We start from the raw sequence: 15,513 nt of genomic DNA, 5'->3' as shown, positions 1-15,513 counted from the left end.
GAAAAACGGGCTTTAATCATGTCACATTGGTAGAGGTTTAATATGAGGATAAAATCTTCAAAAAGAGCTGTACAGTCTCAGTGCACAAAGTCTAATCCTGCGTACAGACAGTTCAGTTCAAATGGGCTGAAACAAACCCAGTCCTTTCAGAACGGGCTGCTTCATGAAGCAAGATCACCTTGTTCTATTTGAGCTTCACTGAGGAAAACATTTGGATATATGGCACCAACACACTGGTTAGCATCTGGTTACAGATGTCTGTATTACAGTCCATTGCCAAGCAACACTGTCAGAGCCAGAGTGAAGTGTCATGTAATTTAAAACAAAAAGAAATTAGTTCACTGCAGGAGCAAGAAGAATGTTCAGTTTGATAAAATATATACAATAAAATCACAAAGTTTGAAAGACTGGAAAACATTTAAATGTACAAAAATGGTCCAAAGACAAAACATACTGATGAAAAGAAATAAATTTGCATTTGTAATTTACTGAGGTAATTAATTTCCTGATCAATAGTGACTGTAGTGTCTTATTTTTACATATTTGAATCTAAACAGTGTAACCTCATGGTATCGTCTCTGCACTGACAGAACGAATCTAAATACACCAACGCTGTCAGGACACAAAGACGTTAATGGCAAATAAAAGGCAGCTATGACAATAATTCTTCATGGTGAGAGGACATTAGACTCTACCTGTCTGAAGTTGTCCATGCTGGGGCAGGTGAGCTGTGCAACATAAGTTATCACCTTGATGATTTTACCTGGTTAAAAGTAATACAGCTTCATAATTCCAGAAAACCCGAGCTAAGCCCAAAGATGGCTGGTTAACGCACTGGTCTTGCTTCATGATACAGTATCCACACTTGTGTTACCCCCTCACACGGAGATGGTTTCGGCCGTCAGCCGGGCCCTCTGCAGCTCAGGACGGGCCCGCTCTCTCTCTGCCTCTCTGCGTTTTCGCTCCTGCAGGTAGCCCTTCACGTGTCGGATGGTTTGGATCGTGAGCACTGTGCCGATGATGTACAGGATCGCGGTGATGAGCCCGAACAGAGCCACAGCTGCATCCCCCCCGCTCACATCACAGGTCATCCAGGTGTAGCCGTTACGCATGTACAGCCTCTCTCGCTGTTTGCAGACTTCTGTGGAGTTGACCCTGATGATGAAGTGCAGGTACAGACCAACAGCCACCACATACATCAGCGCACCCACCGCCTGAAACACCAGAGCTCCGAGCAGAACCTTCTGGGACATCAGGTGAGGGGGTTTGTTACCAGTGACCACAAACAGCAGCGAGATGACGCCGAAGGTCAGACTGAAGGCGAGGCCGCCGTAGACGCCTGGGGCCCTCATCTGGCTGTACTGTATGTCCAGCTCTGTTACCTGCTGCAGCTCGGGGCCCTGCAGGTTAATATTGGTGTTGATGTCAAAGCTGGTCATCCCGCCCCTCGAGGACATGCCTGACGTCACCATCTGGGCAGCCACCACACAGATCAGCACCAGGGCGTTAGTCAGTACAGCACAGATCAGCACCACGCCTGGGAGGGAGAGGGCACACATGAAAACAGGTGAGGAAGAAACTCACTAGATTACAGCTGCAGGTAATGGTTGTTTTTTTACTGACAGGGCTCTTTTAAATGATCCAAATAATAATGACATTTTTCACTTGAGAGATTTTACAATAAAAAATGGCAAACAGTCCTAAGCCCGTGTGGATTCCCTCTATCTTTTTGCCTTTTGTGATGAAGTATTTGCAGACTTCTGGGCTGAGATTACACACTGTTTAAAAGATGTCTCTCTGAGCTTTAGGAAAGTGATGGGTGTGTTTCACTGCTTTATGAAAATGTCTAGAGCAGCTGTTTAACTGATAACGAAATGACTCATGACTGCCAAAAATAAGACTTGAGACTCAAAAACTAAGATGAGCAGAATTCAGAGACCTGATGGAACTTGACTTGGATCTGAGACTTGAGAAGTGGCTTGGACTTGCTCCATAAGACATAAGAAGCAGTTGGCATCACTAGTGACTTTTAGAATTGAAATTAACCACGTGCGTATATTTTGCAGGTCAAATTAATCCTTTAACTTTTCAAACGGTCAATAAATACCGAAAATGCAGATCACAGCTTCCCAGAGACCAAGCAGATGTCTAATGTAGTATTTAATTAAAATTCATTAACACTCATCGGGGAGTGTGTTGTTACACATCATATTGCTCTACCAAAGTAAACTCAGAGAAATGAGAAAGACCTGACCAACCAGTCTGTCCAGTAGTCACAAGAGGAAGGAGCTGCACTGAAACCAAACTCTGCGCTGTGTGTCTGTGAGAGCAGTTTCATTTTATTCAGTCCAGACACTTTAGCTCTGGTCCCTACTCACCTCTCCGAGAGCAGATGTGTGTGCATTTGGAGTCGCTGTGCTCCACTCGGGGGACGTCCCGTGCACGTCTGGGGGGAGAGTTGACCTCTCTGGAGTAGTATGTGGTCTGAGACGAAGACCTTAGGCAGAAACACTGCATGGTGACCTCAGGGAAATTACCGACCGGTTTAATTCTAGCACACGTCACATGTATATAGCTAAGTAAAACAACATGGGCACTGTGTACTCTGTGTACTGTGTGTACTTTGTATTGTGTATGCATCCAGTGCTGCAGATCAATCTTCTGATCAGTGACGTAAACAAAAGCAGCAAATCTCGACAGTGAGAAGCTGAACCCAACCACCACTGCCGCGTTTGTAAATAATCGAATAATCAATGACTAATCGATTAGCGTTAATCGCTGTAGCTGGTTGGCTCATGTTTAGCTAACTTGAAGATTGTTTAGATTATATTTAAATTGAGCTAAGGAAAAGATGGAGGTGCAGGTAAAAACAGTGTTTCATGAAGTTTGATGCCGGAACACGAACCGCACCTGGCGGAGGCTGAGCGCCGCTCATCGTCCCGGTGCTGCCGGTGCTCTCCGTTTCTCTCCCGGTGTTCCCGCTTTGACCGGGGCGGGTGGCTCATACCTGCGGTCCGACAGCGACAAGTTTGGACCGAAACGACCTTTGAAGACCAGAAAACCTCAGAGTTACTTCACAACCAACGACACTTCAGCAGTTATTTATTTCAGCGGCGTCATTTTCACTTTGTTTATTCGGAAAAACACAATAAACGTTTGGCTGTGCGACCGTTGACGTAACTCACGTCAAAAAAAAAACGTCAACGTACGTAAAGATTCTTTAACGCAAAAAAACACAAACTCGGTGAATTTGCTCCAGATCGAAGCGTCTTAAACTTCACGTCGAGCAGCCGTGGAGCAGGTTAGTGGCCTCTAAAGCAGCAAAAACACAAACACGGCTTCAGGTCGAACGGTTTGCGTTAGTTGGTTTTATTTACTTAAACTTCAGAACCGGTTCGACCGTCAGCTAACGCTAGTTAGCTCAACTTACTGTGCGGTGGATGTCGATGACAGCGCCCTAAAGTCCGACTACAACGCCATTAGTGGTCCCGAAACCATTAGGGCACCTGAAACCAGTCCCTGATCTCTGATTCCAGGTAGAAAAAAGCTCCACCCTACCTGGAGAAGGAAGAGAAACCTGCAGGTGCGGGAGGCGGATGGGTCCGTCGGTCACAGCTGGAGCGCTTCACTGACGGCCGGTGTTTTTATTTGTTTGTTTGCTTGTTTGTTTGTGTGGATGAAGTTCGGGTCATTAGCAGCTGTTTTTTCAGTCAGCGGCTTCATGTTCAGCTCCATGTGTGGAGAAGAGAAGCCTCTTGTTTAGACCTGGAGCAGCAGCGTCTTAGGGATTGTTGTTGTTTGTGTGCTTCTTTTGTCAGCACTGAGAATTACATGAGCCCCCTGAAGGATCCTGCTCCCAGTGCCGCACCTTAGAAATTAATAATTAGATAAGAATCAATGATTAAATGATATATCGCTTCTGACACTATTATGGCTCATAAATCCATAAATTAGTCTGTAATTTTCAGTCGACCCCCTGGAGCGGCAGCAATCAGTGGATAAGATCAACTTCATTAATCCCCGAGGGGAGATTCAAGTATTGAATTATTATTATACATTCAGGTTTCATTGATTATTTCATTACAGAAAACGAATCTGTAAGTGTTTAAATGACTGATTTATATTTTTCCTTTCATATTATTTGCACATTTGACTAATTTAGATGTAACAGTGTTAAAGTCAAAACCAAAAGGACTCATTTCTTCAGTCCCAACTTGTTTCTAATAGACCTGGTGTTTTTAATCAATACCAGGGAAACTCGATTAGAAACAGGAACACATCGTTTCATCAGATGTTTCCATGACCATATTTCTATATTTGTTGTTATAATTAGATATAATTATAGTTGACTTTAATAATGTCATATTATTGGAATATAAATACCATCGGTGTCCACCAGGCGGCAGCAGCCAGAAACAGACAGACGATGGTGCAACAGTCAAAATCTTCCGGGTTGCGTCTGCAGCTGTAAACAATAACACGAAGCCAGAGCTTGAGTCGTGTAACTTCGTGCACCAGACATTCCCGGTTATCACGCTGTTTGTCATGCGACCCACCCGGTTTTTGCTGACCCCCTTTAGTCCTGCGGTCATGTGGCTCCGGACCGCGAGTCTCGGGTGCAGAGCTCTGGCCGCGCTGCGCTACCTGCCTCCCGGCTACACCGCCTCCAGAAACACCGCTACATACACCCAGGGCCAGAGTCCCGAGCCACGCATCCGAGAGTACTTCTACTACATCGACCATCAGGGACAGGTGAGTGTGTTCACATATCTGCAGACATGTAAACATTCAGCAGCCTGACGTGTCTGTACCTGCTCTGCCTGCAGCTTTTCCTCGATGACACTAAAGTGAAGAACTTTGTCACCTGCTTCAAAGGTAAAGGCAGCACGGACACACCTCCACTATGACTGATCCAGCCTCTGACTCTGGACCTCAGAAGAACCTCAGAGGACAACCAGACAGTTTGATGAAATATGTTTTGTTTTCTTCAAATCAGCAGTAAAGTCCAGAGCTCTGAGTTCTGGAGTTAGAATATCAGCTCTGAGTTCACTATGTGAAATATTCAAACTAGTATCACATGTAGTTTCACACTGCAACAGGAAAAAATGGTTTTGCTGAACTTTACATCATTTGTTTACAAAGTTAATCTTGGTAATCAATGGATGGTATCATTCCATAATGATACTGCAGTGAGATGATATAACTGTACTTAGTTCTAGTATATAAAATACTATATATTATACTTATAGTACTGTCTAGCTGCAGATGTAACACTGGCCTTTATGATCAGTGTGAGGGCACTGGTAGGACAGATAATTTCCTCTGGCTGCAGGTTTGCATTGTGAAGCCACAGCTGATGCCCTCAGGGAACTTTAGATCGGACTCATGTTTTCCAGTGCACCATCATTGTGTTGTTGTGTTGATTAGCAGCTGTCCATCATCTTTCTTTATCGCCAGATAAACAATTCCTGGTCTTCTTCTTCAGTCGTCTGCGTGCAAACCGGAGCGGCCGTTATGAGGAGGACTTCCCCTACTTGTCCCTGTGTGGGAGGGAGAGGAACTTCCTGCGCTGCGACGACCGACCTGTGGTCTTCACCCACCTGCTGCAGAGTCCCGCAGGGCCACAGGGGATCACGGGTGATCAGGAGCTGCTGTCGTACTGTGGCGGCGCAGAGAAGCTGTCCGTCCCCTTCCGCCCGGCGGCTCTGTACATGCATCCGGGCAGCGGGCGGGTTTACCACCCCTGCTCAGAGCGCTCAGGGGGAGTCGGACTGGTCAGGTCCGCTCTGGCCATCGAGCTTAGCCCCTTCTTCATTTACACAGCAGAGCAGGGCCAGACGGGACAGCCTACACACTTTCTCTGGAAAGGACAGAAGCACACACTGACCAGTGAGATCGCTGGATGCTTCCCCCCAGCAGAAGAAGGCAGCGGGCAGCAAGGACAGCTGGGAAAATGACCAGAACCAGCTGAAGTTGTGACTGACCTTTTGAAATGCTATCTTGTGAAATATCCACACACGTGGTCAGGGGTAGATTCCTGGGACAGGTGTGAGAATTAGATCGTCCAGTCTGATACTGATAATGATAATTAGAGTTTGGGTCCATACTTTAATTTTCCCTCACAGCCTTCAGACAAAGCCACGTGCACCTGCAGCTTCCTGTTACAGTTTGCAGGAGAGTTTTTCTCTTTAGTTTCTGAAAGTGAGTATAAATGACATATTTAGGTTTCTGAAAAAGCAAAACAACCCAGTCTAAAAGAAAATATTAGTGAAAAGTCACAAAGTCCAGTCAGAGGAAATGCAGAGCAGGACATGGTTGTCCCATATCGGTACATGCTCAATACAAACAAATACCCGTTGGTTTGAGCTGCAGCAAATAGATGTTTAGAACTTTATATATACACGACTGACATATTAGTTTGTGTACGCAAGTGGAAAACAACATTTGAATGGAACATGTTTATGTGGAGCACCAGGACCAACAACCTCTGAAAGACACTGAAGGAAAATCCCACTTCCGTTTGGAATAAATGGAATAAATTCTGTGTTGAGTTCTTGGTTCTTTCATTTTCTCGTTCTGTTGCAGTTTAAAACTTATCAGAGCTGCGGAATGAGACGCGGCTTATGTCACTACATGTGTCTCTGTTGCTCGTTCGCACCATTTCCGGGACATTGTGTCTAATTTGCAGGTCACTTCCCGGAGTGGTAAGCTGTCTGCATAATGCACAGATGTAACTAACAAAGTATATTCACTTGCAGGTTACTGCAGTATTTCTACTTTAACGTGAGGGGGAAGTACTTTTACTCCAGAGTACTGGTGATTTATTCCATTGTAAAGTTTCTTCACACCCTGGAACCAGCTGTTTTTCTGCAGAGGACTTGAACGTCTCACCTCATTTGGTTTTATTGCATTTCAGGGACTTGACAGACTGGAAGTGCAGCCTGTTTTCCCAGCCCACATGGGACGTTTGGGCCTCAGGTGGGTAGGAGGAACTGCATGTCCCAGAGGTCTCTACCTCAGTGAACCTGGACCCAGGGCTCGGAAAACATGGCAGCGCCGTCCGGCAGCACATGCGGGGTCAGGGAGCGGTCTATCCGGGAGCGGGTTCCCCCGCTGCTCACCGACTTGTACCAGTTCACGATGGCGTACGCGTACTGGCGGGCGGGTCGGCACCAGGAGCCCGCGGTGTTCGAGCTCTTCTTCAGGGACAATCCTTTCGGGGGCGGGTTCTCGATATTCGCCGGACTGGACGACTGTCTGCTGTTCCTGCAAAGCTTTCACTTCACTGACGAAGGTAAGGAAAGGAAACTGGGTTTGCATCGTCGGAACCAGACCAGGGAACCGAACTCACTTAGAGACAGTGTCTGGTTTCACTTTCTGTCCTCCAAAGTCCTCGTAGACCTCAGTTCTCTTTCACCATGAAAGCTGAACATCAGTGTTGTTTTCCAGTCAACTTTGAGTTTTAGCCAAAAGACGAATCCAGAATCTCCAATATGGGCCAAGAACCAACATGTTTCACTGCAGGATCAGAAACACGTCTTGTCCTGCAGCTGCAGGTCGTTAATCTGGTTTTGGTGCAGGTCCCACTTCGTTCCCACGGTTCAGACAGGAGAAACACCACAGTTGATCTGTGAGGACCCACATGTCTAACTCGGGTCTACCTCAAAATCTAATGCAGTAACAGTGGACTCATTGGCTCTGAGGGTATAAGTCCTCGCTCAGAGTCTGACTGTGGATTTTAAACTAAATACTTAGAGATTAGTTTTTACCTTGTTGTATTCATGTTTTTGTTAAAGTACACGTAAATATTGTAATACTTCTGGTTGAATTCAAAGTAGCATAAACTACTCAAGTAAAGTACTTTGTTCCTTTGCCCTGCAGACAGTCAGGGTTGGACTATGTTCAGCTGCGCAGAAAATGATTAGCTATGAAGGTTGTTGGAAATAATATGTGTGACTTAGTGGTTAGCCCTGTTGCCTCACAGCAAGAAGGTTCCTGGTTTGAAACCCATCAGGGGCCTTTCTGTGTGGAGTCTGCATGTTCTCCCTGTGCTTGTGTGGGTTTTCTCCAGGTACTCTGGTTTCCTCCCACAGTCCAAAAACATGTATGTCAGGTTGATTGGTGACTCTAAATTGCCCATAGGAGTGAGTGTGAGTGTGTGAGGTTGTTTGTCTCTATGTGGCCCTGTGATGGACTGGGGACCTGTCCAGGGTGGACCCCTGCCTTTCACCCAAAGAGAGCTGGGATAGGCTCCAGCAGATCCCTGAGACCCTGGTTAGGACTAAGGGGGTACAGGTGATGGATGGATGTGTGGAACAGAGGACATGTGTGGTACGTTTCAGAATGAACTATGTCTCAGTTGCTGGTCTCGTATAGTGTTGCAGATGTTTTGCTAATGCTGTGTGTTGTGGATCCAGATGTGGACTTCCTGCGCTCAGTCCTGCCACCAGCCACCGACCCCGCCTTCTTCCAGTTCCTGCGAGGCCTGGACTGCTCGGGCGTCACAGTCCGCTCGGTCCCAGAGGGCACTCTGGTGTTTGCCAGGGTGAGCTGCAGAGCTTTGGGGCAAAATTGAGGGTCAAAGGTCACAGCCAGGGTCAATACAGGGTCTAATTTGTGCTGCATGTCTACATCATCTGCAGGTGCCACTGATGGAGGTGGAAGGTCCCCTGGCTGTGGTTCAGCTGCTTGAGACCAGTTTACTGTGTCTGGTTAACTATGCCAGGTAACAACACACACACACAGAAAAATCGGCAACTAATAATCCCATTTGCTATTGATTAACAGATTTTATCTTAATTATTGATTGATTATGTAAGATGAGCAGTGGCCTGTGACAGGTCAGATTAGATCAAATAAAGGTCAGATAATCTTGAAATAAAAGAAAGTCAAAAGTCAAAAACCCAAAGATCACAGTTTACAGTGATAAAGCAAATAATGCAGCAACACCTGAAAAACTGGAAACAGCCTAGTTCGGCAGTTTTGATTGATGAATGACAGAATTTCCTTGAGGGATTAGTGAAACTGATCTTAAAGTCGTGGATCACCTCAACAGTTCTTGTCAAGATTTTAAAGGTGTCATGAAATACCCTGATAAAACCAGTCCTCCTCTGACGTCTTAAGAAGACTTCGCTAACATGCTTGCGTAAGAAGTCGACGAGACAAGGATCCTCAGCCCACCTCTCAACCTGCCTGTTTAGCCCCCCCCCCCCGTCACCCCCCCCCCGGTCTTGCGAAAGCACAACACAACCTACAGTAACTGGCCCAGAGCGAGACGAGACTCCCAAACCAGTTGGACCATCTCAGCTTCAGCAGGTTAGTTGTAAACGTTGTCACTTACATTTATTTTGTGCTGTGAACGTAGCCGCGTTAGCCAGACTGTGCTATGTTGTGCTGTTCTAGGAGAGTGTACGTGTATTAGGAGGAACACAGCAATGAAGTCAAACACATTAACGCTGACAGAGTAAATAAGGACAGATTCTGTGCGTCACTATCCCTTTAAACTAACTGCACGTCCATTAGCTCACACACAAACACAGTGTCACTGACAGAGGGACTAGAGGCGTCTGTGTGTTAATAGTGTCAGTGTTTTCATGGTGTCAGTCAGAAGGTGTTTGAACATTTATCTGTAAATTTACCTGTAACAGGAGCTACAATGACAGGACCACAGGCCTGTGAGGGGGGTGTCTGATATTCAGTCCACCCCACCATCACATATATTTAGGGATAAAGAAGCTTATGCATATTTTGTTTCTGTTGGTAACCTCCAGCTTGTGTAGTTGTACCAGATGTCTGACACATTTACTGGTTTTACAGAATCAACACCTGCAATGTTGTGACTTTGTTGGTCTCTGTCCTGACACAGGTGGAGAATATCTGCTGCGTTTACTGTTTAAACATATTTACAGTCATTTTATCATCATTTCTTCTAGTAAACTTCTGCAAACATGTTTAAGTGGCCCTGCACACTGAACCCAGAGAGGCTCCGGGATGGGGATCTTCATCACTGGGCCCATATATGGACCTGTGTCCAGAAAGTCCTTCTCAAAGATCAGCTCCCTAAGGTCATTCCACATACTGAGCAATAAAGATTTGCAACAGACCACTGAGCACTGTTTACGTGCTGACCTGATTGTACGTGCACATCAGTTTGTAAATGTTCGTCCGTTGTGTTAATATTTTTACTGCACTGTGCAAAAGTTTTACGCCACTTTAGATGTTTTAGATTCTTATGACACATCAGGGGTCTGACTGAGCCCAGGGTCACTGTGCAGGACGACCAGCCCATAAAGAACCCACCAGAGCTCATGAAGAGGCAGGAGTCCTGCAGCAGATGGTCTGACCCCCACAGAGCCCTGATCTGGACTCAGTCTGGGGTGTGTTCTGTGGGACAGCCTGACTCTGTAGAAGCAACTTCACTTCACTCTGTCTGACATTAACTGATAAATCAAATGATTGATGTCATTTCTATCAAAAGCATGTCCTGTGTGTTTTAGTGCACAGTGTTGTATCTATGATTTATTATTGTAACTAGTACTTATTATGTTTATGAGAATAAAGTTCTGTTTCTCCTTTTTTATACAGTGTGTGTTTGGTTTGTCCTTTTGGCCGAGTAGAATTTTCAGTAAAAGTTGATTAAACTTGCTGGAGGTTTATGAAATTCAGAGGATTTATCAAATATATAATGTAGTAGATGAGAATCCAAAGATACTAAAGATCCTCGGCCCCCTCAGGCTTTTAAAATTATTCAGAAATACAGACTCTGACATATTTCTTTATCATGGAATATATGACAAAGTGGCTGCAAAGGTTTTTCTCTCACAGCCACTTTCTGAAGTTATTAAACAGATTTTCTTCTTCTCCTCTGTTTTTAGTCTGGTCTGCAGTAACGCGGCCCGTTTCCGCCTGGCAGCCGGACCCAGCAGGAGGCTGGTGGAGATGGGCCTCAGGAGGGCTCAGGGGCCAGATGGAGGGCTGACTGCCTCACGGTACACTCACGTTGGAGGTGAATATTGTGTGACTGCTCTTATGTCAAGGTCCTGTAGTTTCTATGTTTGCCACAATTAGCCAGTTACGATAAATGACACCGTACGACCACAAGTGAACCGGAGCCAACACTGGGGAGAAGCAGAAAATGGCTTTGTATGTGCCCCAGATTTGTTCGGGTGTGTTGCCTCAGACCTGCTGTGTTGATTTAGGCTCCTGATGATATGACACACCCACAGAATGATGCTGGAAACTTTCTTGATGCAGGGTTTGATCTCACCAGTAACGTCCAGGCTGGTTTCCTGTTCGGGATCCCAGTCGCAGGGACCATGGCGCACTCATACGTCACTTCCTTTACGTCCCTGGAGGAGGTGTATCCACGAGTGAGTATCCTCCTCTTCTCAGCTCGTCCTCCAAGGACCAGACCAGCGAATGTTGTAGGACCATTATTTCCTACTTTATTGTTGGCGCACCAGTGGAAACAGCGAGATGATGATGGTTTTGGTGCATTTAAAGACTCTGACATCTGAGAGTTACTGGTTAGTTTTTAGATTTTGAAAACTGACGCCTCACAGTGTCACGCTCTTCCTAAAATGTCCCTGTCTAATGTTTCTTATCAGACTCTGGCGACAGTGAACGGGGACCCAGTCGACTTCATCTCTTTGACAAAGGTCTGGTTGAGTCACGTGTCTGGGCTTCTGGAGGCAGAGCCGGGGAAGATCAGAGAGGACGAGTTGGCTGCTTTCTTGTCCTACGCCGTCTCCTACCCTCACAACTTCCTCCCTGTGATAGACAGCTACAGTGTTGGCTGGTAAGTCCTGACGCTGATACTGAAACATCATGACAGAGAGCGAGCACCTTTCACTTTTTACTGAATCCTGATCGTTTTCTTTTGAGTTTGAAGTAATTTTACAAAGAAGAAGAAATCAAGTGAGCAGCAGTTTCCTGTAGTGCTCTGCCAGACACATCGTCATATGTGGACTTTGCAGCACGTTTATTATTTGACCTGTCAGAGAGACCAGTGCAGGGTGATGGGACCTACTGAGAGACTGAATCCTTTGACCAGTCTCAGTTTCAGTTTGTGTCCAGAGCCCATAGGATCTCATTTCTGTCTTCACCTGGTTTCAGTAGCGGCCTGTTGAACTTCTGCGCTGTGGCCTTGGCCCTGTGTGAACTGGGCTACCAGCCGGTGGGAGTTCGTCTGGACAGCGGGGACCTCTGCAGGCAGTCAGTCGATGTCCGTCGTGTCTTCAGACTCTGCAGAAAGCAGTGAGTGATGTGCCGCGTATCTTCAAACACCTAGAGAACTGATTTCACTCCTCCGTCAGTCTCTTTTTCCCTAAGTCCCTTCTCACTCTTTTATCTCTACAGTTTCTCCATCCCTGCTTTTGATTCGTTGATCATCATGGCCACCAATAACATATCAGAGCAAAGCATGGCTGAACTCAACAAGAAGGTAACAGGAGCAAATTCTAACCTGCCCTGTCTTCTTGGCTCCACCCTAGTCCCTGATGGTCTCTGTGTGACTGTTTCAGGAGAACGAGATCGACGTGGTTGGTGTTGGGACACATCTGGTCACCTGCACAAAACAGCCCTCGCTGGGTTGTGTGTATAAGGTCATTTGAAAAAACCAAACAAACAGCAAATATCTATAAAGAAATAGCCAATAGTCTCTCTTCTCTCATATTAACGTCTGTGTGTTGTGTGTCAGCTGGTGGAGGTGCGAGGGAGGCCCAGGATGAAGAGCAGTGAAGACCCAGAAAAAAGCACAGTGCCTGGGAGGAAAGCTGTGTACAGGCTGGTGGGCGCTGACGGTGAGTTAGTGTATTTATTTCTGTTTTCTTTATTTTCAGCTGCAGAACATTTTCACAGCTGCCTGCAGTGTGGCAGCGTCTGTAACGTACCTGATGTGGCAGGACGCTATAAGACCGTGTCCGTTTGTCCAGCATGTGCTGGTTCTACTGGTGATCTAACAGTTCACCGAGCAGTTTCACGTTTCTGTATGAGCTGTGAGCATCACCTCCAGGAAAACCCACATAGAGACTAGAAGACATGCAGGTGAGTTCACACTGATGCTGCTTTAGTTGATGAGTTGAGATGCCCTGAAAAAGTCACGAGACAAAGGAAAGACCTTTCTGAGGTAACGCAGCGGCTCGTCTGTTGGCACAGAAGATGTTTTATTTTTGCACCTCCCTGTAAACATGTTCACAGCCTCCCTCTCCTCTGCAGGACATGCTTTCCTGGACCTGGTGTGTTTGGGGGCGGAGGCTTCTCCACAGGCAGGAGTCCCCCTGAGCTGCTTCCCTCTGGGCTGTGATGGCTCAGTGGTCACTCCAGCTCAGGTCACCTGTCTGTTCCAGGAAGTGTTTACCAAAGGACAGGTGAGGGTTGTCATGACAGCACCCACATTCATTTACTGACAAGACATTTTTTTCTGAGGCTTAATTTGGGATCATCTTCTGGACAAAGTCTGGTGAAGTCTGTACACCCACTCACGGACTTGATGACTTGGACAGCCGTAGACAGAACCACCCAAATAGTCCCATGGACTTTGGGTGGACCAGCTGTCTGTTTTTCCAGTTAGAAAGGTTTTCAAAAGCAGTTGAGAGAATTAGATGTTGTAGGGAAACAAAATGATTTGATTAAAAGCAGCAAGGGCTCAGACAGATTGTTTCAGGATCTGAGAGGGAATGTGTCATGTGACGTAAAGCGTTTAGATTTACCCGTTTATGGACACAGCGTCTTAAACAATAAGGAGATTACAACAATAACTGTACCGTCACATGACTGTCTTAGTGATTCTGTCTGGAGTATTCTTTGGAAGGCACCGAACAGATGACACCACGATTGAAAAGGGCTTTGTCCTGATGAATGTGTCTCCCATTTTTTCTAGGTCACACAGCGTCTGTGCAGCACTGCAGAAACTAGAGCAAAGGTCCAGACCTCCCTCCAGACTCTGCACCCTCGACATAAGAGGCTGCAGGAGCCAGACACTTACACGGTGAGAACAACTCAGACCTCCTCTAACCCGCAAAAACTGAATCTCACAGCCGAGAGATTTCTTCACCTTGTCTGTGGCGTCCTCTCCCACCAGGTGGCGCTGTCGGAAAGACTCCATCATCTGGTCGCAGAGATCCAGAGAGGCACCAGCAACCACGGCAGCTTTCTCTCGGCCATCTAAAGCTAATCCTCCACAGCTGCTGTTTTCCAGTGTCTCCCAGTAACATGAGTGAATGGTCCTAATGCTCAGACAGGAACCACAATTTGCCTGGGGAACGTTTTAACATGAACACAACTTGACAGTCCAGACAGAAGCACATGAAAACAGCTACAGCGACTTTTCCTGCTGTAGACTTGTTTTTTTTTTTTTTCTGTGACCTCAAGAACCTTCCTACTAATTTAGAGAATGCACAGTCACCCAGTCACCCACAGATGTGCAGAGATCCGAACATATAATGTGAACTTTGTTATCAGTGTTTTGGTTGATCTGGCAATAAACAGAGACCACAAACCACAACAGGTATTTTAACAGCAGACAAACCTAAAGCCAAGTCTGTTAAACCAAATCAACATCTTCGTTTAAGATCCACATATTAGCTTTTTGGGCCTTTCAGCCTCATATCTCAGTTTATCCACAGGTAAAGCTGAAGCTCTGATAGACGGCATCTGCCGAGGAACACAGAGAAGGAACGCTCTAGAAAAGGCTAGTAAGTGGATCTTAAGTTGTTCAGTAGCGTTTGTACAGTCTGAATCATGATTGAGTGAGAAAAACCAAACTAGCCTGTGACATTAACACGTTCTGGAGGGAAGACGCCTTAAATTTCTCAAAAAAAAAAAAACCTACAGATTTTCAGCTTCATATCAAAAACTGTTTGATATTCGTCCTTTGAGTCTGAAATATTCACGAAGAGATGGGATGGTTTTCGTTCATGCTGTAGACAGTAACCTCAGTTTTTACAAAACGTTTTGTAGGAAGCTCAGGAACCGTAAAGATCTGAGACTGGACATGGTCTGAGTCAATAGGACCCTGCCCAAACCCACATCAGACCCCCCCAGACTGTTTTGTGTCCTGAGGTGATTCTTAATTGATTAAACACAGCAACACGAATGTCAATAAACAATCAATAATCAACATACTATTGAACTGCATTGTCTCTGTGGCATTAAAAAGGTTTTTTAGTGTTAAACTGTGGAACCCCCCCCCCCCCCAACGCTGCACTGCAGCTGGAGCACATGTGTCTCCCTTCATCCTGATTGGCTGCCTGCTGCCCAGTGGTTGTACAGATGCAGACAGACCCAGCACATGTGGAGCTGATCAGACCTGGAGAGGCCGTGATATCATCAGCTCACTGAGGTGGACTACGCTCCACGCTCATGTGTTTGGCACTGACATGAGCAGACGTCACAGTGCAAACGTACAGCTGTGTGCAGATGTTTGGTCTGGTCAAATTACACGTTTGTTGGAATTTGAAGTGAACAGATTACAAAGCGTGATCGGGGCGTTTTGGGCCCTAGCTAACTCTCTTC

At 46.1% G+C, this 15,513-nt stretch overlaps 3 protein-coding genes across 8 annotated transcripts; 2 read left to right on the top strand and 1 right to left on the bottom strand.

The window, feature by feature from the left end:
• Positions 1-21: 21 nt before the first annotated feature.
• LOC113139661 (MARVEL domain-containing protein 3) lies at positions 22-3,694 on the bottom strand. Of its 2 annotated transcripts, none has more exons than XM_026323007.1 (4): positions 3,559-3,694; positions 2,911-3,044; positions 2,379-2,497; positions 22-1,537 (listed from the first exon to the last, which is right to left on the bottom strand). In XM_026323007.1, exons 2-4 carry the CDS (start codon positions 3,003-3,005, stop codon positions 879-881), a joined length of 873 nt encoding a protein of 290 aa, XP_026178792.1. In that variant the 5' UTR covers positions 3,006-3,044; positions 3,559-3,694; the 3' UTR covers positions 22-878. The 2 variants fall into 2 exon arrangements, with proteins under 2 accessions (XP_026178792.1, XP_026178791.1); XM_026323006.1 differs by having other exon boundaries at positions 3,431-3,571.
• Positions 1,539-6,224, top strand: c4h8orf82 (chromosome 4 C8orf82 homolog). 3 transcript variants are annotated; one of them, XM_026323012.1, is made up of 4 exons: positions 1,539-1,567; positions 4,581-4,752; positions 4,827-4,875; positions 5,458-6,224. In XM_026323012.1, the coding sequence occupies exons 2-4, from the start codon at positions 4,591-4,593 to the stop codon at positions 5,955-5,957; spliced, it is 711 nt and encodes a 236-aa protein (XP_026178797.1). In that variant the 5' UTR covers positions 1,539-1,567; positions 4,581-4,590; the 3' UTR covers positions 5,958-6,224. The 3 variants fall into 3 exon arrangements, with proteins under 3 accessions (XP_026178797.1, XP_026178796.1, XP_026178795.1); XM_026323011.1 differs by lacking the exon at positions 1,539-1,567 and adding an exon at positions 3,199-3,301; XM_026323010.2 differs by lacking the exon at positions 1,539-1,567 and having other exon boundaries at positions 4,521-4,752.
• A 372-nt stretch (positions 6,225-6,596) lies between these two features.
• naprt (nicotinate phosphoribosyltransferase) lies at positions 6,597-15,122 on the top strand. 3 transcript variants are annotated; one of them, XM_026322997.2, is made up of 14 exons: positions 6,597-6,704; positions 6,917-7,294; positions 8,418-8,545; positions 8,643-8,725; positions 10,875-11,005; positions 11,254-11,369; positions 11,607-11,797; positions 12,115-12,255; positions 12,358-12,442; positions 12,522-12,602; positions 12,698-12,800; positions 13,216-13,367; positions 13,880-13,987; positions 14,081-15,122. In XM_026322997.2, the coding sequence occupies exons 2-14, from the start codon at positions 7,048-7,050 to the stop codon at positions 14,165-14,167; spliced, it is 1,653 nt and encodes a 550-aa protein (XP_026178782.1). In that variant the 5' UTR covers positions 6,597-6,704; positions 6,917-7,047; the 3' UTR covers positions 14,168-15,122. The 3 variants fall into 3 exon arrangements, with proteins under 3 accessions (XP_026178782.1, XP_026178783.1, XP_026178781.1); XM_026322998.2 differs by having other exon boundaries at positions 6,625-7,294; positions 12,118-12,255; XM_026322996.2 differs by having other exon boundaries at positions 6,627-7,294.
• Positions 15,123-15,513: the final 391 nt, after the last annotated feature.

The sequence above is a fragment of the Mastacembelus armatus genome, chromosome 4 (genome assembly GCF_900324485.2).
Source record: "Mastacembelus armatus chromosome 4, fMasArm1.2, whole genome shotgun sequence".
Taxonomy (NCBI): Eukaryota; Metazoa; Chordata; class Actinopteri; order Synbranchiformes; family Mastacembelidae; genus Mastacembelus; species Mastacembelus armatus.
The sequence above is the reverse complement of the archived record's forward strand: the minus strand, read 5'-3'. Positions and strand labels throughout refer to the sequence as shown.

Excerpts from the sequence above, each read along its gene's own strand:
- LOC113139661 (XM_026323007.1), bottom strand. The coding sequence starts at position 3,005 with ATGAGCCACCCGCCCCGGTCAAAGCGGGAACACCGGGAGAGAAACGGA. Across the intron at positions 2,498-2,910 it reads CGGCGCTCAGCCTCCGCCAG|GTCTTCGTCTCAGACCACAT; the intron begins GTGCGGTTCGTG and ends TTTCTGCCTAAG. Across the intron at positions 1,538-2,378 it reads ACACATCTGCTCTCGGAGAG|GCGTGGTGCTGATCTGTGCT; the intron begins GTGAGTAGGGAC and ends TCTCCCTCCCAG.
- c4h8orf82 (XM_026323010.2), top strand. The coding sequence starts at position 4,546 with ATGCGACCCACCCGGTTTTTGCTGACCCCCTTTAGTCCTGCGGTCATG. Across the intron at positions 4,753-4,826 it reads ACATCGACCATCAGGGACAG|CTTTTCCTCGATGACACTAA; the intron begins GTGAGTGTGTTC and ends CTCTGCCTGCAG. Across the intron at positions 4,876-5,457 it reads CTTTGTCACCTGCTTCAAAG|ATAAACAATTCCTGGTCTTC; the intron begins GTAAAGGCAGCA and ends CTTTATCGCCAG.
- naprt (XM_026322997.2), top strand. The coding sequence starts at position 7,048 with ATGGCAGCGCCGTCCGGCAGCACATGCGGGGTCAGGGAGCGGTCTATC. Across the intron at positions 8,546-8,642 it reads GCACTCTGGTGTTTGCCAGG|GTGCCACTGATGGAGGTGGA; the intron begins GTGAGCTGCAGA and ends CATCATCTGCAG. Across the intron at positions 12,443-12,521 it reads TGGCTGAACTCAACAAGAAG|GAGAACGAGATCGACGTGGT; the intron begins GTAACAGGAGCA and ends TGACTGTTTCAG.